General features: G+C 41.5%; 1 protein-coding gene across 1 annotated transcript in view; it reads right to left on the reverse strand.

Annotated features, from left to right (window-relative positions):
- Window positions 1-6,769: 6,769 nt before the first annotated feature.
- The window catches only part of LOC133151673 (B-cell lymphoma/leukemia 11A-like), a 34,542-nt gene continuing 13,507 nt past the window's right edge, over window positions 6,770-27,804 (reverse strand). Inside the window, exon 3 of the mRNA XM_061274895.1 lies at window positions 6,770-12,026. Coding sequence (XP_061130879.1) covers window positions 10,024-12,026 — 2,003 coding nt within the window. The 3' untranslated portion in view covers window positions 6,770-10,023. The remainder of the gene's footprint in view (window positions 12,027-27,804) is intronic.

The following is a 27,804-nucleotide window of genomic DNA, read 5'->3' on the forward strand; positions in this document are numbered from 1 at the left end:
TGCAACAGCTGGAGTGGCTCAAAGAGCTCTGCTGGCCCCAGGGAGGCCAACTAGAGGCGCGTACACCTTTAATGTGCGCAGACGTAACAGGAAACACACCCGTGTATCACATAAATAAAGAAGAGGTAAACATTATTTTCAAGAGTTTTAGACTCATTGTCGCAAAACAATCAACGATAATCATCTACAAGCACATCCATTTCTCGAAAATCACATTTCATCTCTGTTTATGTACTATTTGTATGTGTGTAGTTGATAAGAGTCGATATCAGCCTTATTTCAAAGTACTCGCGACGTTGGCCATTATCAGCCGCCCTGATGTGGCCGTTTTACAATCAGGAACTAGAAATTAAAAGTTAGAATAATACAAAATAGCCTTTAATTTCATGCAATTTTAAAGACGATTGCTATAGGTTGTTTTATTACTGGGTATATTTTCCCAAAATATTTGGGAACATTTTATATGTAAAAGTGGTGTCTATGCTTGGTATCGGTATTGACAAGAATTTAGTACTCGTACTGGTATCGGTCGGAAAAAAAAGTGTTTTATATTGGCAGGTTTGAATAATGCATAAATGCATTCGCTGGACGCAACATGTCAGATTCATTAATTATTTTTATCTGTATTTGTTTCAGACTTTTACAAAATCTATATTGCATGGTAGAATGAATCCATCCCAGAAAAATAAAACATTTTCTGGCTACAACTTAGTCAAACATCAGCCACTTTTAGAATCCTGATTCAGCAACATTTGACAAGTCCTATACAGTAAATCGTATCTGCTAAATTACTGTCCAGCCCTGACTAACAAAATGTCACCAAAGGAAACAATGGCCTCCTCAGTAGGACGGTTAATGAACTTTGGCTCTTTATCGACAGGACACTAAACAGGTGCCTCAGTGAACAGAGTTGAAAGAATCTTCCTCCATGTGCACGGAAAAGAACACAGGAGTCAGAGAGTATAAATGATATGACCCTGTTTTACAAGTCATATAAATGCCGTCTTAAGTAGCGCACATGAAGGACACCCACGGCAACATGTAAATATCACCGTCTGAATAAAAAATACATCCTTACCCACATGTTATAGATTATCATGCACACACACACACACGGATATACTGTTTTTAGCCGTGACGGTTTTGGCAGTTACAGCACTCCGAGCAACAGACCCCAAGGTCAAATCTGATGATCTGTGGAATCCACTGGCCGGGATTTGGTTCACCTTACTCACACCTGAACCTCACCTGTCTATCAACAATCTCTGATATGAGACACATTTGGTGAGCTATGGATGAAGCACATGTACAGCACAAAAATGTAATTGGAAATTAGAGCACTCCTTTGAATGTACACATTACTTTCCTGATCCAGTATGTTTTTGAATGCATAAACCCTTCTTCTATGGACTACACTGCACACCCTATTTCAATACGCACTCCACGTGTATGTCAGGAATATTATATTGATGTTGGTATCTTTTCTTTGTGAATTACAATACTGCGTGAATTAAGAAAAAAATATTGTGACTCACTGTATAGTAATCCCAAGGCCAAACAATCCGTCCTACATGTTCCTCAAAATGCACAGCCATACATCAACCAGGGTCAAATGACAGAAGGTTTTAAATTATTTCCTCTTGAGGCTACTTTCACTCTCAGAGATGAGATCTCTGGAATTGTTACTTTTTAATGACTTAGTATTTTGGAGGGGAGATATGGCCTGGACTGATCAACGCTGTATCAAGCTGTTTAGTCCGAAATCTGAATTTTACCTTTCAAGTAAAAAAAACCTGACCGTTGTTTTTGTTTTGACTGATACATTTCCTGACCTTTCTGGACAGGATTTCAAGGTGCCGCCAAGGTATTGGAGGGGTCGAGTTTGGTGACTTCAGTGTTACATTCCTGCTTTTTGCAGATGATGTGGCTCTGTTGGTTTAGCAGCAAAAAAGTCCGAAGCCCTTCACAGAGACTGAGCGCTCGAAAAGGAGTCAAAGCCAGCCGAGAAAGGAACCAACGTTGGAGGTGGACATTGACTGTGACAGATGAAGGTTGAGCAGGATCCGCAGCATGGCAGATGACAAGAGCTAGCTGAGAGACAGAGAGAACTGGCTGCTGAATGAGCTGCTCTGTTTGTTTGAAATCTGCCTGCCTTTTGTAGTTTACAGTGTTTGGTAAACTCCACAGTAATTCTGGTGGTAATTCTACGTATATCACTCAAAGTAAAGCCAAGTCTCCTGCAAATGCCTTTGTACAAAGTACCATGATCCGTAAACAAAGAGCTCCTTGGTAAGGTGGCCATGTCACAAAGTGAATGTGAACCTTATGGCTACTTTATGAACTGAATGACAAAGAACTGAACAATGCGGTGAGAAGATTTTTTGAACAAACTTTTTAGGGCATATTTATATATTTTATTCATAATTTGTGGCTTCTTTGAAATATAAGGCTCCTCAGAGATACTATGTTGACAAGCACACACACGCACTTATACTCTTGCACCGGAAAAGCATGCCAAAATCTGAAAATTAAGAATAAAACCCTACGGCTGACTTTTGATTGCTCATGAAACGAAAATTGTTCCGTCAATTTTGGTCAGCGCATACTCAATGCATTCCTTCAGCGTGAAACCTCCACGCCTTGTCCTTCTATTTCAGTGCGAGGTCAAAGTTTTCACCTTATCTGGAAGCCATCAGCAGTACCAGTCCCACCACTGCGACTCACTGAGTTGAAACTGTTGCAGGTTGTTAAAATCTTACCCTTCTCTTGTTTTCTGAGGTGTTGAAATGACCAACATGCAAGGAAATCCAGATCAAAGTTATGCCACTTATTGTCTCAGCCACGACAATGTAGTGCGGGAGGGAGGTTGGAGAGGGGGATTTTTTTTCTCTCTGGGATCTAGTTTGCTATTTTGGCCGAGGCTTTCTTCTCACTGTGTGGTCATGTGGGAGATCAATGTTTCTAGTAGTGTCTGAGGACACTGGTTGATTGCAGCCTGACACAGAAGCTACATAGGCAGCGAGAAAGAGTGATGCAGAGGGAAAGAGTCAAAGCCAAGCTGAGCTATAGCATGAAGAATGCAGGTGAGGCTTTTCCGGTTCTTTTTATTCTTTCATTGTCCAACCTTCTCAACATCTCCCTCCTTGCACTTCAACTTCATTCTTGCCAAACTTCAAGTTCAACCATCCATCCATCCAAGCTCCTGTCTCGTCTTTCGCCCTCCCCCTTTCTCACTCTCCTCAGACAGACACAGCTACCCTCCTGGACGTTTCCTTTCTGCTGGCCTGCCCCAACAAAGGTGCTCAGTCATGTGAAACCTAATCTCAAGCCCCCCAAAACCTGACCCTTGACCTCCTCAGTCTTCACACAGCCAGAGGGGGAGGGGAGCCAGGGCAGGAAAGGGAGGCTTTTGGGGAAAGGTCACATTCCCGAAGACACTTTTGTGTATGCACGTGTGTGTGTGTCTGTGTGTGTGCGTCTACGTGCATGTGTGTGTTTGTGCGCGTGCGTGCGTGAGCGCATGTCTGCTTGATTATGTTTCCGCTCCAAATCTGCATTATATGACATTTAACTTACGGCTGCTTTATTTTAATGGTGATCAGCTTGGCCAGTAAACTCTGTACATAAATTGAGTCTCATGTGAACGTGTTTGTGACTCGGTGTACTGAATGTGCGTAGGTGCATGTTTGTGTGAAAGCATTTCAGCCCCGAAGCGTTGCTGCCTATAGACAAAACACAGACTTTGTTTTCTTGCTGGGCCAGACCTGCAAGTCTTGTCTGGGCAGAGCTCCTCTCCTTACACCCTACTGCAATCCTTAGATGTGTGCTTTTGTGTGTGTCCATTGTGCTTGCATGCGTGTATGTGCATGGCACTGAGTGTCAGCTGTCCTAGGTGATTAGTCCTTTTATATTGTTCCAAGTAGTCCGGACGAGGCCCCCTTCTTCAGTGCTCGACCGCACAGCTGCAGTCTGCCTCTCCATCTCTGCTCTTCAGCCTTCCTTTTCTCACTGACACTCAAAAAGCAAGACCAATACAGAGTCTAAAACTAGAGGAAGAAGAATGGAGGTAATCAGAAGAGCAGCAAATAAGGACTAGGGTCATCTTATGAGGATTAGAGAGGGGATTCAACACAGAGTTTCTCCTGGACAGGATTTCCTCAGCTATCCTTGGGAGGCCTACCTTGCTTTAAACACACACACAGGCAAGTCAGGACAAAATGATAAAGTAGGAGAGCAAAAGAGGGAGGGTGGTCCGTATGCAGTATCTTCCTTTTTTTTTTTTTTTTCTAGAGGAACCAACATATGTGCATCCCCCATAAGAACAACCAAACAGCAGCATAAAGTCATTGAGTATTGGATTTTTTTCAGTCAAAGAACAGTTTCTGTTCATACTGTGTAATTGGTTGGGTTAGAAGCAAGGTATGTGTTGTTGCTGCTTTAGAATTTGTGAGCTGGGCATTGTTGGGCTCTTGACATTGAACTTGGAAGATGGGGAGGGTGGGGGGGGAGAAAGCATACAAGGCAACAATTCCTCTCCCAACACTCACCCGACCAGTCCCACTTCCTTACAACTCTGCTTTATCTTAACTGTCAACACCTGGCCTAAGCAGGAACCTCTTTCTATCTGTGAACTTTAATCTGGCCCTGCTAGGCAAACAGCACCATGGCTAGGACAAGAAGAGTGATTACTCAGTCACAATGGCCTCCGGTGCCTCAGCAGACAGGAGAGGAAAGATGGGAAGAAAGGGGATTTGGAAATGGGAAGATATTTATAAAGTTGAATGCTGAATATCGAAGGAAAATGGACTGGCACATGATGTACGTTGAAACACAAAAACAAGCTGATTAAGTGGTGTGGCAGCAGGGAGGACAAAGATGAGAGCTGAGAGTGGAAGAAACAGGATGGAATAAGAAAGGCTCTGCATACAACAGATACGATACTTAGGTAGCTTGACATGAGAGCAGCTTCCTTTCATGAAGAATACGGAGGGTTTTAAAAAAAACAAATTCAGTTCTTAGATTGAATATAAGCAATTGCTTACATTTTGACTTGTTCATGTTAGAAATTTACTTAATCCAGCAAGATTGTTTAGGAGGGGTGGTAAAACATAGAGAAGAAACAAATTTCAGCACGAGCGATATATTGGCTCATTATGCATTTCTGTCGTTCCATGTGAACAGACAGCATTGTTACACTCCCAAACGTTTCCAAAACACAAAGTAGCATCAGCTCAATTTTACTTGATGTTTTTTTATTTTATTTTTTGTAAATGGAGCTCTATTTTCGTGACCAGCATAAATACTGGTGTATCCGAGCTGAGCCAGGTTGGACTCCATGGTGGTAATTTAACAGACAAGTGCAGGCTGGCAGATCTGTGAGACGGAGGGCTGCACCGCTGTGGGAATAAAAAAAAAAAAAAAGAAATTAATTAGAAGCTTCATAATTCACTGTTCTCAATAAAATCCATTCATTCATTTAACAAATTAGTCATTTTCAGAGCTACAATTAAAGCAATGCTTTTCATTTCAAATGCATTTCGGGCTGAATTTTGACTAGAATGAACATAATAAATCATGACTGTTTATTCCCCATCATCCTAAACACGTATTCAACCTGCATCTTAAGAGGACGATAATCACAAAGCTTTATTGACTGCACGTGAAAGTAGTCACTGTTTCTTGACTCAGAATTCAAATTCACCTGGCCCACAATAACATCAACATTTTTTCATCCTCTTATGAGTTATTTGTTTGACAGGTTGGACTTGGAATAGACGTCTGTAGCGATCTGCACACATGAATACATTGAGTGTTTGTGGTGAATTTGATGTTGTATAGTCCCATATTTTGTGTTTTTGCCAAGTTATTTAATTCTAAACTGTTCCAGACATTGACATGGCACAATGGTATTATAATTCATTTCTGATGGTGTGTTTATTTACAATGTGACTCAGCAATGAACAGAACTGGAATGTGAATGTCATGATTATACAGTGTGTTTTTGCCACTTTTGTGGTTGGGATTGGTTTAAATTAGTTTTGATCAGATCATGTTCAATAAAACACACGTGATTATTGTAACTAAGCGCATTGGGTTCAATTGATATAAATATTTCTATTGTGATGTGCCAAGTTGGAGCAAGATGTTTTTGACTATTTGCAACATTGCTTCTTCTGAGAATGTCCATTTAAAAGTGAAATTGGGACTGGAAATGTTTTGGGAGCTTAAGATCAGGGGATGCTTTGAGAATAACTGTCAATTTCTGTCTCTGTGAAGCCCTTTGAGACTGCTTGTGATTTAGGGCTATACAAATAAACTTGACTTGACTTGACTTAACTCAATTGAAAAACAAAGTAAATCACGAATCAAATTAGGCTCTAATCATATATGGCTCTACTATATCACAAAAAAATCTGTCCTCGCCCACCTGATCAGGATCTCCTTCAAGCTCAGGTCCTCTACCAGAGTCCAGGCAGCTTGAGGGTTCTGCGCAGGATCTTCTGTTCCCAGATTTGCACTCTTCTGCGTGGAGATGTCCGATGTTGTTCCTGGTATCTGCTGGAGCCATCCATCCAGCTTGGGGTTTACTGCCCACAGTGCCCCGGATCACTAGTGGCACCACTTTTGCCTTTACCCTCTCTAGTTATTCTTTCAGCCCTTGGTATTTTTTAAGCTTTCTGTGTTCCTTTTTCCTGATGTTGCTATCATTTGGCCGACTGAATACCGCATAATATATACACACACACACACTACAAGAGAAAACCAGCAATGTATGTATGTCATACGTTTTATTTTATCCCAAGACAAAATGGCTGAGTGAAGAGAAAAATGCAGGCAACAGCTGAAAACAGTGGCATTTCCATAACTGAAAAATAATAACGATTGTATGCTGAACGGGAACTCTTAAATGTTGATCTGTGACCTTTTGGTCATCAAAGACAAAAACCAAGCCAACAGAATTCATCACAAAGGAAGGGCTGGCGGTGAATAAACAGACGCATTTTGGGTGACGCTGTTCTCAGCAGAGCATATACTGAATGTGGGTGTACAGTCATAATAAATAATGTCAACCAATGTCAACTTCAAGTTCACTTGAGAGCAGATAAGAGTACAGAACACAGACTGGGATCAGAACCATCTGCTATTACAACATGGAGCAAACCTCTTTTTCATTCATCATTTTCTCATATTGACAATATAACTTGCATATGGTATGACATGTACCCTATGTAAATCAAGCACGGTGGTTGTTTTGGCAAAGTAAAATACAACAGGAAATGAATTCCAAATAACAAAATTCAGCAAAAGAAAAAAAAATTGCTTTTCAGATTTATGATGGACTGATTGCATATAAAAAAAAAACACGTTTCATTAACAGCTGGAATGTTATCAGGTGGTACATGCTTAAGGACAGTAAAAAGTTGGCTAACAATAAAACCCAACAATAGCTTGTATTACTGCATATAAAATGGCAGGAGAAAAACATAGAAAAAAAGGATATGTACAACCACCTGTTTTTACCTCATTGTGGTAAGTCCAGCAGGACTGCCTGAAAAAGTCATCATATGACCTCTCACCCTTGAAGAACACCACAACATTTTAGTTTTGAAAAACATTATTTTCAAGCATACAAATTATTCACACTATATTATCCTGCCAAATTAAGAAAATATACGGTGGCAGCTTGTTGGGATTTTTTTTCACTACAGAAAAAAAAGGGTACATTGAAACTTTTAAAGAGTACAGGCAAAACCATTAAAAATACAGGCTCCAACATAAATACTATAAGTGCCTACACTAAGTGAACATTAATTTCAAATGCAATTCTAAATACAAAAAAGTCAACCATAAATGTATTTTGAACTTAGGAACTTACATGAGTGTGCATCTTCCTATGTGTTTAAGTTCTCTCTATATATTTATTTATCATATATTTCCCCCATTGCGAAATATTTTGTTCAACCTGAAGATGCGTGTACAGTAAAGGCAAAAAAATTATACAAGCCATGTTCATTACAATTCAATACAGAGTGATCAAGTCCTGAATGTCAACAAGACAACAAAGAGAATCAACAACACAAATCAAAAACACAATTTAAATAAACTCTTCCCGTAAGAAAATTACATGTACTTAAAAAAAAAAATCAGCAATACAAATTATTTTGTAAAAAAAAAAAAAGAAGTACGTTTTTTAAGTTTTTACTGTACTGAAGGGTATATTTTAAGGATAATATAATGGGACATTTCAATAGCATTTTCTGCATCGATACCCAATTCAACCAGAGTTAGGTTTTGCTGTCAAGACATATTTAGCAAAGCATGTTCAACTTTGTTTAGTTTCAATTCAGCTTAGTTCTTTTTAGTCTATTTTTAAATGACACCACAGTTACTGCATTGATCAGCACAAGAGCCAAGTTTTTCCCGAGAGCATCCACCTGTAAACTGGGGAAATGGAACAGTGCACGTAAATAGTCCGGAATATGTAATCCGGTCCTCATTTTATACTCAACCGACTGTACCTCCGATTAGAGAGACAGATACAGACTGTAGGCAGAGTGACAAGTGCTATAATCATTTTTTAAAAAATGGCAAGGTGGTGAGAGGAAATACTACAATTAAAATGAGTTACAACGTTTAACTAAAAAGAAAAAAAATACTATGTGTATGTGTGTGGAGGAGGATGTATAATTTATATTTTAGTTGTATGACCAATGTGATTTTGAAAAAAATGTTGTCAAGAGAATTAAGAGGGCATAGAACTTTTGAATTGTAGAAACATCTGGTTATACCATTCCCGTAACCTCGAACCACACCAAGTATCCCCACCATCACCAAAATCAAAACCTGCCTGATGTGAAAAAGACTCCAACCGATTCTGTGGTCTTCAAGTTAATGATGGCTACACAGACTGCCCAGATGACACTAAACAATTGTGTTAAACACCACACAAAAAAAAAATAAACCAAGTTTCATTTTCAAAGAAAATAACCACTCTGGAAAATTAAGAGCTTCACGTTGGTTAAAACAACTCTACAGAGTACCCTCTCAGTATGATACACATGTACCAGAAAACGAAAACCTCCACAAACCTTTTTGAGCATGTAACATGCCAGTAAACAGAATGACAATCTGAAGAATGAAAATATACAGTCAGGCAGATAAATGATTGGCCAGAAAAAAAAACACAATCTTTTTTTTTTTTTTTTTTAATCTTTTCAATTTTGTTTCAACTGGTTTCTTAATGCTCTGCTCAGTCACAACACGGCAGGGTTGTTCAGGTGCTTGATGCAAGGACCTGTTTAATTCCATATGTGCACAAAATGTCCTGTAATCATCTACATCTGAAACGCCGAGTTTATAGCAAAAGGAGGATTAACTAATGAAGGTAAGATATCCAAGGCACTCTTTGTTGTCATTTTACACCATAGTATTATTTTCATTGTTTGTTAAAAGAAATAAGTCATGGTGCTAGTGCCTAGCATTTCATAGGCAGCCCAATCCTTGTAGATATATTTATGTACATATAGGTATTTTACGTCTATTTCGCATGGAAAATCGTTAACAAAAATCAGTTTTAAACATGACCCTGCTTTTTTTGTTTGAAGTTTGAATAATATGACACTGTTCCACTATGCTTGGAAACCAAACTGTACATGATATGTTAAAGAGTATGTACTTTCCGCAGCAAGGGTTCCAAAATGTTGGCTAAATCAAAAGGATCAACAGCAACACGAGTACAACCAAACCTACCAGTCACTGATAGTTTTCGAGTAGCCATGAATACACCGAGCATGCTGTCCAGTTAGAAAAAAAAAATATAAAATGTGTAAATTATTGCACAATAGAAAGGCTCAAAACGTTTTGTTTCATACACGAGTATTGCCCCAGTGGTTGGGAACGATAACAGGGCTGTACTGTGTACTGTTGTCTGACCCTGTAGTCCATTCCGTTCATCTGTTGGCTACATATCCAGGGTTGAAATTTTGCCAAAGGAGCTGAGAGAGAAAGCATGCTGTTCTTTGCCTACTCAGTCTTGATGTTGTTAGCTAAAGGACGGTCACTGTGCCACTTCTTCATGTGTTTCTCTAGAGTACTGTAGACAGTGAAAGGCATGTGGCATATTTCACATTTGTAAACGTCTTTCCCCATTTGTCCATGGGTTTTCATGTGGCGTGTGAGCTTGGAGCTCTGGGCGCAGGCGTAGCTGCACAGCTCACACTTGTAGGGTCGCTCTCCAGTGTGACTGCGTCGGTGCACAGTCAAGTTGCTGCAGTTCTTGAAAACCTTCCCGCAAAACTCACAGGTGTCGCTCCGGCGGCCGTCCTTGGAGCTCGGCCTGCCGTTCCCGCTGCCGCCGTGGGGTGTGCTGGCCCCGCTGCCCGTGCCGCTGCGTCCCGAAGCGGCCCGTTCTCCATCGAGCTCACCCGGCGGCGTCGAGAAGCGTAAGCTGCCGTTCTCGGACGAGTGCTCCGATGAGGAGGCAAAGGGCGATTGTCTGGAATCTCCACCAGTGAAGTTGATGAAGGGGTCCTTGAGTTGTCGCGAGGCAGCGTAGCCTGCTAGCCACTGGGAATACACGTTTTCTGAGTTTGCGATAGTGGGTGTCGGGGGGTCTAGATCCTTTTCCACCTTGATACGTTTAGACAGAGGACTCAGGGAGCCTGGGCTAATAATGCCTCCGCCCAACAACTTCCTGGATAGGCCGTCAGTGGATAAGGGTGCCAGACCATTCATTGTTGTCGTGGTCACGTCATCGGTCCGGTCTGACTCCATCGCTGAGTCATCATCAGGAGGCTCCTGCGAGGAGCTCCGACGCCGAGGGTGCAGGGCCACACTGTTCTGGTGATGGCGGGCCCCTTCTAACCTCAGGCTGAAGCGATAGTCATTCCTGTCCTCTTCGATGTCTCTAACCACAGGCTTACCTTCCATCTCCTCCTCTTCACCCTCTTCTTCCTCCTCCTCCTCCTCCTCCTCTTCTTCTTCCTGTTCTTCCTCCTCTTCCTCCTCTTCCTCCTCCTCCTCATCTTCCTCTTCTCCATTTTCAGCCATCAGACCATTATTTTCACTCTTAAACTTGGCTACCACTGACTTGAGAGCATCAGTGGCACTGCCCATCAGCTCGCTGGTACCAGGCTCAGGCGAACTGGCTGTTGAAAGGCCATCTTCTGACTTGGTATTAAGCACCAAGGACTTATTCTGACAGTGTGTCTTCATGTGTCGTTTTAGCTTACTTGCCTGGGTGCATGCGTGGTTACACAGATGACACTTGAATGGCTTTTCCCCTGTGTGGCTACGTCTGTGCACAATAAGGTTACTCTGGAACTTGAAAGTCTTCCCACAGAACTCACAAGACTTTGCCTTTAATGGTGTGCCTGGTTGAACTGTGTTGGATGTGGCGTTGGGGGTAGACCTCGAACCAGAAGGTGACTGAGAGGTGGAAAGAGGTGGGGTTGCAGAGAATGGAGGCTTTGAACCTGGCTGGAACGGTTGAAGAATGCGTTGCATAGGGTTGGGCCGATTCGGGGAGAGAGGAGGTGAGGCTCCCGTGGCATTTCCAGCTAGTTCACGGAGCCTTCTGGAGAAGTCCATGTTTGGGGGAGGTTCAAGTGGTATTGAATTGAGTCTCATCACCCTGTCAAAGGCGCTGGGATGGTGGGTTGCCAGGGCCAGGTCATCAGGACTGAGGTGGTGACGCGGAGGCGGGCTGAACAGGGGTGGGGTCCGGGGATAACGGCCCTCTCGAGGAGTGGATACTGAATCTCGTCCGGACCCAGAACCTGGCATTCGCAGAAGGCTGTAAGGACTACCTTCAGCCAGGTGCACGGCGTGAAGGGGAGGCTGCGACGTGGCACAGTCACCCCCCATCCCTGGAGCAGCAGCTACACGAGGGGTGAGGGGACTGCCTGGCTCACTCTCCAGATAGATGCGGAAACCGTGGGTGTTCTGAGCATGCTGGAGAAGGAACCAGGCACTGGTGAAGGGTTGCTTGCATGTGGTGCAGGTATAACTGCTGGGCTCATCTTTATCTGCCAAAATAAATAGAAAAATGTTATTGAGAATGTAAAAATAGGGATGCTTTGAAGGGTTTGTACATTAGATATTGGATGATTACAGAAGAGCTACGTATATCTTACAAATGTCGATTTGATGCTGTGAAATCAATTGTTAAACTCAGTCAGAGAAGCAACTACTGACAACTAATCGATCCCACACTCCCAGCACACAAGTCAGCTGTGTGTACCCCTAACCCATCAGCGACTTTGAGGTTAAATAATAATAAGTAATTTTAATTATAATTAATATTAAAATTATTAAAAATATTTGTTTAAGCACTACACATCTAGAAATTCATCTATTGTTCTTAAAGATGTTAATGAGTTGCCCAAACCAAATGTTCAAAAATACATTATAAGTACAAAAATCAATTTAATATTATTTATGTAGCGCAATAATAGACACAACAGAAGTTATCACAAAACACGTACATGGGGAGATGGTTTAGAAGCACACACTTTGTTCAATAACATACTGAATACCAAGTGAACCTTGCATGAGACAATACGATACTGGCGGTCAGCGAGGCAACAAAAAACAGAAGTCTGAGAATAAACCAATACGAGGATATTTGGACAAGATAAAGACGCTGGATTCTGGGAAAAATTAATTGATATATGAAGCATTATGCGATTTGTAATGGAAATGCAGTTAGTAGCATATTTAACATTGTTTGACATATAATTCGAGAACTAGTAATACTTATTTTATTTTACAACTAAATATACCTTTTCTATTAGACCCAAGAACCTTTTGAGCCTACTTTGACACGAGTTAATTGTAGGATGAAAATGAATGATTTGAAATGGTATACATTTTATAAAATTGCTGAGAGGCAAACTACAATGTGGGGAATACTGTACCATACAATAGAATAATAGACAAGCAAGAATTCTAAAGCTGCAAATACAAATACGATATTTTCTGCAATGAGTCCTTGTACACAGACTTGAGGTTAACCTGACAATGGACTCCCAATCTTTGCAAAGCACACTCACCCACCTCTCGGATTTTTTTTTTTTTTTTTTTACTGAGTAAGTGCACACAATGCTATTGAATGTTGAATATTAACGTGAATATAAATACAAGGCCACATGTTATTAAAATATAGCAGCAGATCCTCCCAATAAGCAAAATGGAAAATTGTTACTAAGGATGCACTTTTCAAAATGCATTTCATGCATTGCTTTTATATCTTCTGCTGTATGGATTTATTTAAATCCTCTCAGGTGAATCAAATAGGAGAAGGTGGGGAAAGCAGAAGTGAGAGATATGCTAAATAAAAAGCATCCGCCACTTGCAAATGTGCAACGTCTTTCATCTCTGGGCTTGCCTATAATCTTTTTTTTTTTTTTCCACTGGGGGACTAGCTACTGAAATCATTTGCAAAATAAAAAACAAAATGATTGTTGCACGCTGGTGGCCAAGGAGCGGTACGAGGCATACTTAAGATTGCCCGAGTGTATGATTGTGCGTATGAGCAATCCCTAAGATGGTGGACAGGCTTGCATGTTTTAAACCCTCCGTGGCAGCGAGACAAAGAGGTGAAGATGGGGCAGTAAGAGGAGACTGCCGCTGAGAGAAAAGAAGCATGTTGTGGATGAGTAATAATGGGAACCGAATGGTGTTTAGTATGCTTCCTTTCTATCTCGTGTGTCCATAACCGTCGTGGCCCCTTCCGAACAATCTCACTTAAAGACCAGAACATGGCATAAAATGTGCACCCAATCAAAGCGCCATGCAAACCTTTTTCTTCTGAAAGCAGTTGGAAGGGGGTATACGGGTAAATTATGGATCATTACAATCTGAAAAAATTACAGTTAATTGTTGCCACCTGCAAGGCGCTTTGACCCACTATGGAATTTTCAGCCATTTGTCCATACATGATTTCTCTCCCTCTGTCCCCAGCAAAAATACAATTTTCTCATAACATTGACTTTGGCTATAGATACGTTTCCCGAGACAGTGTGGAGTTTTATGGTTTATGGCTGCAATAACCTGACGTCTACTGTTCACTTCGATTTGATTAGCAGCCTGCATATATACGTATCTTCGCCCAGTGTGTGAACAGATGGCGTATATGCATGAGGAGGAAAACAGATATTTTTTTTTGTTATTGCAAACGACAAAAGATATATCGCAGGGAGCACGGAGGGGCGGGAGACTTGGGAGGTGGCTCCTCTGAGACACTTTGCAATTGACAAAGCACTGCAGGATTTGGGAAGTAAAAGAAGGCAAGCAAGGAAGGCGGATCAGAGCAAGGAGAGAAGTGTGGCGTGAAGGGGACATTCCTAATGACACGTTTCTGAAGGACACAACTTCCATGTCGCTAGTGAATACATTTTCCTGTGTGACAAACGCTGCATGTCTTGTGCAATCACAAAACCATCCCTGGAATTAGTCAGTGTTCATGTCACAAGCAACAAAATAATTGTTAGTCTCGCAAGGCAGTGGACACACTGATGGCCATGAAAAAAAAAATCGAAACCAAAGCAGGCCCAGCTGCATGACAGCGGATATCTTAATAAGCCCACTTTTTCCCCTATAATAGCTGTCCTCAAAAAGACGGAAGGACAGTTTTTAAAAAGGAGAAACATTATTCTGACATGCCGTTTGACGGTCTCGAAGGGCTTTTTATACCATAGGAAAGTAGTGAGATGTATGAGGCGAGAATGATCTTATAAACACATCTGTCCTCTAATGGAATAAAGAAGTACTCATTCTCTGTCTGGCTCTCCCCTTCCAGTATGTGGTGAGTTAGAAGAGCTTGGCCTAATGCTGGATCTCTTAGTCCCTTTGAAATCGGATCAGCCGAAAGGAGAAGCCACACTGACAACCCTGTAGCTACCATTTCATGGCAGGGGCTGAGAAAAGGGTCTTGTAATGGCAAAGAAGCCCAAGTTAAAAGTGGATAGAGAAAGATGGTGGATATGGAAGAAAGAGGAAACAGTATGAAGAAAGCTACGGGGCAGAGGACAGATATAGAACAGGGAATCAAGTCAAGTCCTGCAAAGTTAGAATTGTACTACATTGCACAAAGAAGTCTACAAAATGTGCGTGTCCTGGTAATTGGGAGAGAATATGATCCATAATGCCTTCTAAAATGTGCAAACACTGATTTATTTGTGTACTCCGTTTTATTTTAAACACTACAAGAGTGCAAACTGTGAAGGTTTGACACCTGTGTCGTTGAGTTGCCAATAATAGCCACCATCGTCCGAGGAACGGCGTTGGCACAGTCACAAATGTCGTGTGTTTCTCCCACTGGGCCATTCCGGAGACTTTAATTTATCGATATTTTTCGAAAACGGCATGAGTGAGCACATCACATTAAGGTGTGTCTGTGCTGCTTCAGTGTGGTTTTGCTTTCGCGGCAAAAACAAGGAGGAGGATAAACAGTTTTTTAGTGGACTGGCATGCAAATGAAAAAAATGTAAAGTATTTTGCAGCTCTGTGTGAATCAGGATCATTTTGATGACGTAATATTTAAAAAAAACACAATAAAACAATAAATTGTCACAATGTCATCTTATTGTGCCCTAAAACACGAATGCATACAAACAATCGACACAACAAATAATAAGGTGTAACCAATCGAAAAAGTACACAAGGTTAGTTTTTTCATCCAAGTCGTCTAACTTGATAGCCAAGTCCCAAAAAGTTTTGACTTGCTTTGACCTCCACGTCTTGTTTAGTCCTTCAGCACACCTTGCAGTGGGGTCTGCTTGTCCTGGTAAGGCCACATAGCTCTCAGTGATATTGGTCATTTAGCTAATGGAGGAAACAGCTAACAGGATTATCATGCAGGTCTTCCAAATGGAGAAGGAAGGCACCAGCAGAGGAGATGATGGGGACATCACATGTCATCGCCATTTCAAGTTATTAGTCGCCTGAGCTTGGGAGCACTTGCACACCTCTAAAGTGATTATGCTAATAGCAGGTCTTTGCCAATATTCAAAAGTGTTTATAGGTGTTGGAGTTTGTGCCTTGGGAAGACTGAGGGCTGTCAATACAGTGGCTCTTAAGAGCACCTCAGCTCTTATGCTTGTTAATGTGATTACTCCTCCATTTATGTCATTAGTGTATTCACAGGCAGGGATTGGACAGAGGTGAAGGGTGAACCAACACGGGGGTATGTAGACAAAGAGGAGGAGGATGCTATTAAAACTTTTTTCAATGATTTTTTTTTAATTGACATGACTTTCACATGACTTAGCCAAACAAGTGGAAGGTTGTTGACAAATCAACTACTGTAATTTTCGGACTATAAATCGCACCGGAGTATAAGTCGCACCAGCCATAAAATGCCCAAAAAAGTGAAACAAAACATATATATGTATATAAGTCGCTCCTGAGTATAAGTCGTCCCCCCACCCAAACTATGAAAAAAACGATTTATAGTCCGAAAATTACGGTACATTTATTCATGGATGTGAGAAAAGCTCTGTCTTTACAAACTTGGCTTTTATTTTTTTCTATCGAGGATTCATTTGAGGACGAAAACATCTAAGAGCTCTGCAGAGTGGCCTTGTTACTTATCTTTCCCCTCCAACAGACTGAGCCTGTATTTCTCTGTCCTACTACTACACACACACACACACACACACACACACACACACACACACACGCGCTTGCACACTCACTTCTTTGTCACGGGCCAAAGTCGGTGCGGCGTGCTGAGCCAATGGCCGCAGACAAAAGGTTTGTTTGACCAACACTTGTTTCTAAGACAAAGCCGGATACAGGGAATGCTGTTTACTAAATAGAAAGCCAGCCAGCCGACCACAGGCCTGAATCCAAGCCTTTTACAAGTCTGAAGTGGGCTGTAATACTGGATGTTGTTAAGAGTCACACACACACTAGACAGAAACCGACCGCAAACCACAACATACGCCACACACATAACAGTCGAAAGAGGGAGTACCAAGATGGTAAATTGTAGGAAAAGAAAAGTTCTACTGGTATGGAGGAGCACGAGAGGCAATGCAGATAAACCTGCATGGTGGTTATGAAGGGCACAGGACCAGGATAAGCAATATAGTCCATGTAATTTGCTAGCTGCGGGTTTTTATCCAATCGATTACCACAGTCCTTCACCTGTCCCCTTCTCTTTCTCTTTTGTATGTACTTTTGTACACACCGGTGGAGAATTCTCAAGTATTTTGATAACTTTACCAACTGCCATAGGTGTGTGGGGGGGGGGGGGGGCAGATATGGCCCGCAGCATCATCTAATGTAGCCTGCAAAGACAAATTGTGCATCAATTTCATGTGTCAATACTGAAATTACAAATTGTCTTTTCGCCAATATTTACTACCATTCACTTTTTAAAATATTTGATCAGTTTTTACTCATCTCTGATTCTCTGACAGTCATAATGGCCCTCTGAAGGAAACAATGACTCCAATAAAAATGAGTTTGACACCCCAGAACTAAGTGATGTTTTCAATCTATCACATATCCAAAGGTGCAAGCAAAGTGTGGATTTAAGGTGATTAAATAAGAAAACGTGTACTTTTGATAGATACACAAGCCACAATAATTTTAAAACAAGTACCACTGACTGCTTACTGTCTAATATTTTTGGGCCATTGAACCATGTTTGAACTGACCATCCATCCCCTCACATATTCATTCCTTCAGCCATCCATCGCTAAACCCTTTTCCGTCTATCCATCTATTCAACCTGAGCTCAGCTGGGAAGCATTGCGTTCGGGTGCCACTCGGTCCGATAGACCTTGTAATAATCTGGGCCAGACGTGCCTCATTATTTGTTCTCTGCTTACCAACAACAGTGGGAGGCTGGACGTTGTTGTTTCTCATCGTTGCTCTAATGGTACACTAAAAAAGGCCTCTGGGCCTCAAAGCTTAACTCGTCTAATTAAATGGACCGTCACTTATGCGAGCATCTGCAGAGATTATTTATTGAGTCGGGATGCGCTTCACAGGATCAAACCGCTGTCAGATGAGACAACCCTCACTGGAGTAGGCAGTAAAAAAAAAAAGACTCAAAGAAACTGCCAATTGTCAGTGGAAGCAGGTACATCGTAGACTTAATCAAGCAAGAGTATTTTTGGACTCGGGTAACATCCCAGATGGGCAAGCGGTGTCGGAGAACATCAGAGGGAATATGTGAAACGTTTCGTCAGATAAAGATGTATTTGAAATAGTGCATATTAACCGAAGCAAAGCCCATTAAAATACACTAACACAAACCTTAGAAAGAAAGTCACACATGATTTTTTTTTTCTTTTTAAAGCAGCATTCAAATTATAGAATGCTGCCTTTTTCTTACAAGCGAGATCCAAGTGCGGAGAACAAAGCCAAGATAGTCTCCGTATAAGACATGAGGCCAACAGCAGAAGATTCACTATCTCTGCATAGCGCAGCTTATGACAGGCTGGCATCCCCGCAGAAAGGATGGAGGGGGACCAGGAGGTCGGCGAGCTGCACATTTCTGCATAAATCTCTAGACAGATAGCATCAGGGGGGTGGAAACAGAAGAGGGAGGAAAGCAAGCAGCAGAGGATGATAAGGCCCCCGGGGCAGGGCATTCGACACTGTCAAAACTGTTTCGTCTCTGGCTATTGTATGAGTAGCACACGTTATGAGCCTGCATACCATTTGCCGGTACGCGATTCAGCTTCACGGGAGTATCGAGGGCTCTGGATCTGACCTCCCGGCTTTAGCTCTCTTCTGTCTTCACTGACATGTGGGAAGATAGACAGAGTAATAAAAGAACCCCATTCTAAGAGACTATGACGAGCTCAAGCGAGCATGTTGTATCAACAAGGCCAAAATGGTCAAGTTCTTCAGTTGTGAATTCTGAAAACAATGACAATGGTTCAGGCAAGGTGGTTAGGTTAAGACCCAATGCAAAAATAATTTGACCATACATATATATTCATTCATTCGGGCCTTTACACAAAGAATTAAACTTCAATTGGTCATAATTAATTCATTCCGTGGCTATTTTTGCTACTGCCTATAACATGTAAGGCAAAGCCAAAGTAAGGCAACGTTAATGTGGCTGTTTTAAATACACATGTAATTCTTTTTTGTTTGATGTTTCGTGGAACTTCAACTGGTGGTAGCAAACAAGACTGCTTGAAGCAAACATTTGGCCCCGTTTTTGGAAGTTAGCCGCTTCCCTCCAGCATTTCTTTTCACGTTTTTTCTCGAAAGTCAAAGCAAAAAATAAATAAATAAATCATTGGAGCAATGACTTGCTTTCTGAAAAACCCATTAGCTGGGGGCCGGGGCACGTGTCAGTTGAGGTATCACAGTACTCCTCAGATTTCCTCGTGCTGATGTTGTTGGATAAGTTTTATTGGCTCTCAAAATAAAGCTTTCCATACAGTTACCAGTAATAATACACAATAAAAATGCAAAATTACTCAGATTGCTTCAAAATATCACCTATGCAAGGAAGAGAAAATTCAGCAATGTATAGTTAACAGTAACATCAACTACATATGTTTCTTCCTGAACATGGTCAAAGTGGACCCAGAAGTTCTTCAAGGCATACACGGGCTATCATTCCAATTCAAGTCAACAAGAGCTGTTTTAACATGTGGTTATTTTTCACCATGTCGTACCACCGGCCAGGGCATGTGAGCTTGGGCCAACCATTGCAGCTCATTATGCGGGCCAGCCTTAAGGCATTGTGGTAGTACATGGAAGTTTAAAACAAGAGGACTTGTGTGTACCCGTGTCCCATGGCCCAAAGCTGTGGCGACTGAGGCTTTAACACGCGTCCCATCTGGTGTGTATGACTGTGCACACGGAAGTTGAGTGGTTAAAGGACAAGGCAACGTGGCCTTGTATTTAACCGTTACGATGGAACGGCAACTCAGGGTCAGAAAAAGCTCCCAAATGGATTCCTGTTGCAAGAGTGAATGTAAATGGACTGCCCAAGACTGGACGATAGGTGACACATTAGCTGCATCAGAAATTACATTTAACAAACCCGTAACAGTGACGCAAAGAGACCTAAATGCCCTCAAACGACTTCCATCCAGCACTCAACCAGTCCCCTCTTATTATTAATTAATTGAGGAGAAAGCATTGTTGTGCCACTTCCTAACCCAGTTACATTTCAAATCCTGATTAAAATTGCAAAATGGCCTCCTGTTCAGCTCCTTAAAGACATTCTGTTGAACACAGGAAGGGACATTGGCAGAATGAGGTGGTGGTCACGTATCGAAAGGTTCCTTTGGAGTTCACAGATTTGTTGTTGAGAAATTCAGTAGGCTTGATATCATGCCTTTAACATTCTTTAAGACAAATATCCGTTAACAGAATAATCTGCATTTGCCTTACTCGGTGTAAGAGGCAATATTCTTCAGTTAGCCAGCGATTAACTACAAGCAATGTTTACCATCAATAACTATCCATAAGATGGATGGCCCATATGTTTGGCAGTGGCAGGCCACACTCCACACAATTCTTCATCTTCGAAGCTCGCTGTGCCAGGTTCCTTGCCTCTAATTGAAGACATGTGGCATGATTAGCCACTATGGCAATCCACGGGAAGCATGTAGAATGGTGGACAACAGCACCTATACTTCGTAATTACCTCACTGGCCGTCCTTTTTAAAAGAAGGCTACGATTCTGTCTGTGTTTCCGAATGACAAGACTACCTGTGCCTATTTAGTTACACTAGACATGCATCCGCACCATTGACACGATGTTAAAAATACAGCACGTGGACGCTTCCGCTTATCCTACCTAGAGATATGCCAGGAACATACATAGAAGTCTAAGCAGCAGCAAGCATGATATTAATTAGTTATCCAAGCTGTAAGTTCCTTTGTACCCATCTGTAGAGCATAAATCAGGCTCTTAACAGGGCTATGGACTTTAAGATCTCAAACCAGGCTGGAGTACTACCTTCATGCCAAGAACCTGTCTTGGTCTTGGCCTCCTATAGATCGCTATGTTTATAAGGAGGTATAGCAACCTAGCCCAGGGGGGATGAGGAGGGAAACGGGAGGAGAGAAGGGAGTGGCAAAGTGTGTGTCTGTGTATGAGTGTGTATTTGTGGCTCGGGTGGGGGGGACTTATACAAGGGGGGCAAATGCTATTTCTATTGGGTCATCAGGTTTAAGCTAACATATGTGGTGTTGGCGTGGGAGTATGTATGCTGCATGCATACATATGTGCCGCACCACCGAACCATAAGGGAGGAAAAATAAGTAAAAATACAAAATTATTAGAGGACCAGTTTGCAACAGGTAGAAACATTCCCAATCTTGGAATCATCTGCACCACATATTTGTTCCCTATCCTTAAGACATGTCGGAGACAATTCTTTCGACCTTGGAAACGGTGAATAGGATATGCGCAGAAGGCTTGTGTGCTTATGGTGACAGAAGGATTTATTCACAGCCAGCTGCAAGTGAGGACACACGCATGTGCAGATGGATTGGCTTGCGAGCTGGCTCTCTGGCTTGCTCGTCCAACTAGAATCCATCGTTTCTGTACAGAGAGGGTCAATGAACTCAACATTCCTCAACAAGCAGTGACACGTCACAGACGCATATATACAGTAAATCCAGCCAATGTGTTAGTATGACGTATATGTATTTGCACTCAGCACTATTTCTAATGCCTACACACTAAAGGAGTCGGATCAAGCAGACACATTTTCTCAAGGCTGTCAAATGCATGTTACACCTAACGAACCGTATTCTTAAATGAATAGGTGTGTGTATAAATGTGGATGAATGGCTAATAAGAGGATGAGTATGAGGCTAGTGTCTCAACTCAAGCTACATTCTGCTTCAACAGCACCTGAGATTTATGGGCCAGATGTTTATGCCGTTGCTTCTCTGATGTGCTATAAAAGTTAATTTACAGTCGGAAATGTCTGGTTCTCAATGTAAAGGCTCGGGTGCTTGAAACTGCAACCAATTATAATTTTGTTGCTGGCCAATGAAAGACATGAACAGAACCGTGTTGTTTTACGGTAGTAGGAATGCCTTAAATAAAATACAATCTGGTATAGTGGACCAGCTTTTTGGTGAATAATATGGCCTTCAAAGAAATTGTTTGAAGTTTGAACTTTTATCATGTCACATGAATCGCCAGTGCAACTCGCTAGACCTGAGTTGAGTTGTCTAGGACCTGATGTCTGTTGCAGCTTTTCTTATCTTCAATAAAGAAGCTGACAAAAAGCACAGTCAAGCTGATTTCAGCCAGCACAAAAGGATTAACTGCGTGTGCGTGCGTGCGTGCGTGTGTGTGTGGTTTTCCACTTTGACTTATTTTAAGTTTTGCCCTGACAGTACAATGGTGGAAGAAAAAAAAAACTTAGACTGGAAGTTCCTGTGAAGTGGACTCACACTCTTGGAGGTGATCATGTGGAGGACTGATCAGATTATATTTGACAAGAGTGATGAGTAACAATAAAGGATGATAAAGAGCCACATTTGGACTAGTCGTCTGTTATTCAAAGTAAAAATGTAGAATGTTCCACATTAACAGTTACATCAGAATTACAATCGTTTTCTTTGCAGTATACATTGTGCTTGATTTAAGGCTTAAAATATCATCGGTCAATGACAACCAGCCAAAGTGCTACTGTATTCTTTTTGTTGATTTTCAGATAAAAAGAACTAGTTTATAAAGTAGAACCAAATCAATATTACTCATCTTTATATATCCCTCCCCCTTCCCCCCCCTCACCATTTTCCAATGACAGATTTGACAGCTATGAGCTTGCAACGTGAACTCAGGTTCTGGAGATGCATTCTGAAAGAAGTTGACAACCCTTGACTGGCACAAGGGTCACCGATACGTCCACTGCAGTGGACATCTTAAGTTGCGTTCCGAGAAATGTACCGAGCAGGGCAAGGTCACAAGATTCTATATGCTCCTTCTATCCATGTCTAGATGACACTGTGAAGGCACACAGAAATATTTTAAAGCTGCGGCATCAGTTATCCTTTGGATCTTTGACACTGCTGCAGCAATATATGTTGAAAAACATTCAAATACCGTAATTTTCGGACTATAAGTCGCGTTTTTTTTCATAGTTTGGGTGGGGGGGGCGACTTATACTCAGGAGCGACTCATATACATACATATGTTTTTTTTTTCACTTTTTTGGGCATTTTATGGCTGGTGCGAGTTATACTCCGGTGCGACTTATAGTCCGAAAAGTACGGTACATGTTTGCCCTTCGAACATATTGCATTTATTATTGTTTTCATCACCTTTTCAGCATTGGAAAAAAATCTAATTTGTAGAGAAATGAGGTTTGGAGGGTGTCAAGAATGGCGTGAAAAAAACAAAAAACAAAAGAGTACTGGACAGCTTTACATTGCAGCAACCTATTGTAGATTACATTAGTGGCAGCTGCTCTCTTTGTGTGCTTTTATGGCCTGGCCCCAAGAAAAAGCTGCTAAAATGTCCTTTAATCTGCTGCAGAAACTCAAGTGTCTGCCAGCCACTCAAACAATGGTGCCTAAAAGCACAATGCTCTCAGATAACTAAGGCAAAAATAACGCTAATATCCCTCGGCGTGGCCATGTGGGCAGACATTTTGTGTAACCAGAGAGGCAGCTCGTGCATGGGAAACTGGCCCTTTCACCCTGTCCACGGGCAAGGCCTTAATAGACAACGTCTCACTTCTTGCCTCCTTTTCTCCCCCTTTATCTCCACCTCCTGTTCATCTTTCCAAGTCATTAGATTATGTTAATCACCAAAACAACCAAGACTGACCCCCATTTTCATTTAGTACGCCATTGTAGAGCACACCAGACGATGACGCATCTGCTACTGTTGATTTATTAATGTGAAAACATTTTATGTCCGAAGCCTGAATGTAATATTTCTCCATACAATGCAGACAAGAAACTACAAACCTCACACCAATTTAATTTGTCCTCTCTTCACCTCCCTCAAACTGAACTATATTAGATTATACCCGAACAAGTTGGGTTTGTGACTAGATATCTTTCATCAATTCTATTCATTGTGATTATCGAATCAATTCCGATATCACACTGAACAGAAAAATGCTTTGCGGAGAAGATGTGCCACATCAAAATGGTTTGACTTCACATTTTAGACCATAAAAAAGGGTTGCATTATGTTTTGGCTCTGTTGCCTTAAGACGTTCCATCAATAAAAAAAAAATGCAGTTTTCCCTTAATCATATAATCACTTATTATACCTGAATTACGATTGAAGGCAAATTGTAAGAACTATAATTAAAATGGCACTTAGTGGAGAGCAACCACATGCCAAGGATGAAAAATCCTAACTTGGATGAGAACCAAATAGTACACCCATTAGAGTTCCCCCGCTTTACAGGTTAGTTATTAAGATTTAAGCATTTTGTCCCAGAGCTTCTTTCTTGGATGATGCTCGACCCCTCTAGAAATATTGACTTTTTTTTATAAATCAAACTAACAAACAAAAGGACTCGAAAGCATTAACAACAATAAAAAGGTTCCCCCCAAAAAATATCCCTGGATTCACCTTCACAAGCAACTGCCCTCTCAATATCCTTCAAGTAAAGATACCTTCAAATAAATATGAATAAAATTTTGCTGGCTTCGCTAGCCTGACACAGAGTGGGAGTTATGTCAGCAGTGGCAACAGACGGAAGGCAGCACCACAGGCAGCGATTAGGGGAAGCTTCCTTCCTGAGCTTTAGCTTCACAAAGAGCCCACATACATTTTATTCAGATAAAATGTGTGCGTATATGTGTGTGGGGGTGATGGGGGGCAGGGTGGATGAAGAAGGAGATGGGGATATTTTGCCTTGTGATGCCACTTCAGTAGCTCAACGAAAAAGGGAGATGAGCAAGAAATTCACAGGGCCCTTTTCCATCAACCTCTAACTATGAAACATTTTTCTTTTTAGTTTAAAATGGACTACCTGACCTAAAATCCTGCATTGCAATGTGACCAAAGGGAAAATTGTTTTTTGGTCATTTGAATAATAAATCTTTCTTGTGGCAAATGGCACATGCTAAAGATTGTGGCGGTATTGTACCAAAACCATATGGCAACTAAATTGTGATGTCATTTGTTTGCTGCCATGGATTTAAAATTTACAGTACCAAAAGGTGCAATAAGTGCAACCGGATTCTATCTTTGGACACGCTAAATTGACTAAAACAAGAACCCCTTTTCAATAAAGCACAGAGCAGGGCTTCAAATGAGTGCTAAATGAAGACACTGCAAAGCGTTGGTGGTGGTGGGGGGGGGAACATGCGAGGACAAATTAACCTTTTTAATTGGAGAACGGTCGCCTTCTTTGGACCATGCCGTTGAATCCAAAGTGCTGACAGATGATGAGAGGGAAATGGCAGGCTTATTACAGGCAATCTGGCCCTGCAACTTGGCAGACCAGAGCAGTGCCAGAGCCTGGGGAGAACAGGGCATGTCCAGCATGAAGAAGACTTGCTGCCAGACTGCTTATTGGCAGAAAAGGGCTTGCCTCAATAAAGATATTAACGAGTGAACTGTTATCATGGCACTTTGAACTAGGTGGCAAAATGATGTCATAGAAGAGTCTGCTTTCTTTCTTGATAATAGAACTGGATAAAAGAAAAAGAGGCCAGCTTTGGTTTTATGAAAGACAGAGACAACCAGTTTAAGTGGGAAATAAAAGAGGAAAGACAATCAAGGGGGGGAAAAAACACTCAAATATATTTAATTGCTTGTAGGACTTTACATTTATGCTAACCCAAATCCTAAAGATCTATGCAGTATTTATCAACGCACGAGAAATTAGACATGGGAGAGGATAACTTCCTTGCTTGCTGTGTCTGAATGCGCGAGCCGTGTTTATGTCTGTGGATACAAGGAAAACAAACATCAAGGTCAGAGAAGCTGGACTCGTTCCAATAGATAGCCCCTTCTTAACGAAGCTGTAAGCCTGTTTCAACATACAGCCGTAGGGGAATAATAAGATTTGGAAGGGACTTTAAGGCATGTTTTGTATTAAACCTTATTGGATCTTCCTTACCCTCTGAGGTGGAGACTTTTGACCACTCACTTCCAAGAGAAAACAAAATGATTAAATTGCTGTACAGTCACTGTCCAGAATATCAGCATATTTTCACAATAAGTCATAGTCGCACTTTGTGTTTTTCCCGGAATGTGCAGCAGGAATAATCCTGATGCCCACTCTTTAATGCTGACCCCATTAGCCATACGTCCATGGCTATCTTTAGGTCATCGGCACTAAGACAAAGAATTGCCCATGCGTACAATCTAGTTAACTAACTAACAAACCGTATTCCCATGTCCCCTCCTGCCCCTCCCTTCTCTTTCTCGTCCGTCAGTCAGTTCGTCCAGCTCTCTAGCTGCTTACCCTTTTTTCCTTTCTTTGTCCCTCTGTCTTGCATTATGTATTCTAATGCATCTGGAACAAGACACAGAAGACATAGCAAACCGCACTGGGTGGCTTTTACTCACGATATGCAAACCAATCTGTAAGTACAGACAAGTCTTGAACTCCTCAAGTGTGCACGCAAGTACACACACACACACTCTGCATCAGCATTTCACTTTCCCGCACAGTCTCACTTGCAAATTTCTCCCTCTCTCCGTCTTTGTAGCTGTCCCTGTCCATAAACACACCCACACATACACAGCAGACACATGGCCGAAGAGAGCAGACTACCATCTGGGAGTGGTGGCCGGCTTTGTCTGGGAGGGGCTGGGGGTCTCAAAGTGCCAACACAACCCCCCATCAATGTGCGCACACACATAAACAATATACACGTTGGCCTCACAACACCCCACCTTCACACACCCGCCCAACTGCTTTTAAGTGTGCGAGCACTTCTCATACAATCTGTACATATACATATGCAAATTTACTTGAGGCCTTATTTAAAAAAAAAAAAATAATGCACACAGAAGCAGGAAATGTATTTGGAGAGCACAATTTTTTGAGAACTACGGCAAGATCTGAAGCGCCGCAAGGAAAAAAGCAAAAAGACTGCAGATAAAAGGATGAATCTTTTTTATAAATAACAAATGAACGTGAGCGTGTGTGAACACATGCAAATGACATTGCATGCTTTTCCACGGGAACACATAAACACATGCACACAGCCATGCAAACATTCATTATCAATGTTTGCCCTACAGCATGCATGTGATGAATTCATAAAACTCCACCCATCCGTCAATGGTGGCATTTGACACCCACTAGCAGCCTTTAGAATCTCGCATTGGTGCTTGCGGGCTACGAACACGACAATGCTCCTATGAGCAGCTGATTCGATTTAGATACGCACGGCAGGTAAACATCTTGACACACAATGAGATCATTGTGTGATAAGAGTTAACATTTCCGGGCCAACCACTTTCATATGAAATTTAAAATGCCGCGATCTTTGGATAGCACTTGAATCTGACTGCGTATGATTCAACAAATATAAAAAGGACAAGAGACTACAATTCTGTCAGAAATGCAGAATGTTAAGGGGTGCTTTCCGCTGATCTAAAAGATCGACAGTAAGGTTGCTTGATAAATAACAGCATTGCATTTCTCATCTATATGCATCTTTAAGCCAGAAAATTTGCATTTTTTTTCCTTCATTCCTTCATTACACATAGTCTATTGTTTGAGCTTGGGGATAAAAAAAAAAACATTCATAATATTCAGAAAATATGTGTTATTTAAATCCACTTGAGTGGTGAATAATACAAATATTTTAACGCGCAATATCTTATCACTCATCTTACTCTGTCCACCATAGTCTATTTATGGCTAA

Source organism: Syngnathus typhle, linkage group LG3 (assembly GCF_033458585.1).
Source record: "Syngnathus typhle isolate RoL2023-S1 ecotype Sweden linkage group LG3, RoL_Styp_1.0, whole genome shotgun sequence".
Taxonomy (NCBI): Eukaryota; Metazoa; Chordata; class Actinopteri; order Syngnathiformes; family Syngnathidae; genus Syngnathus; species Syngnathus typhle.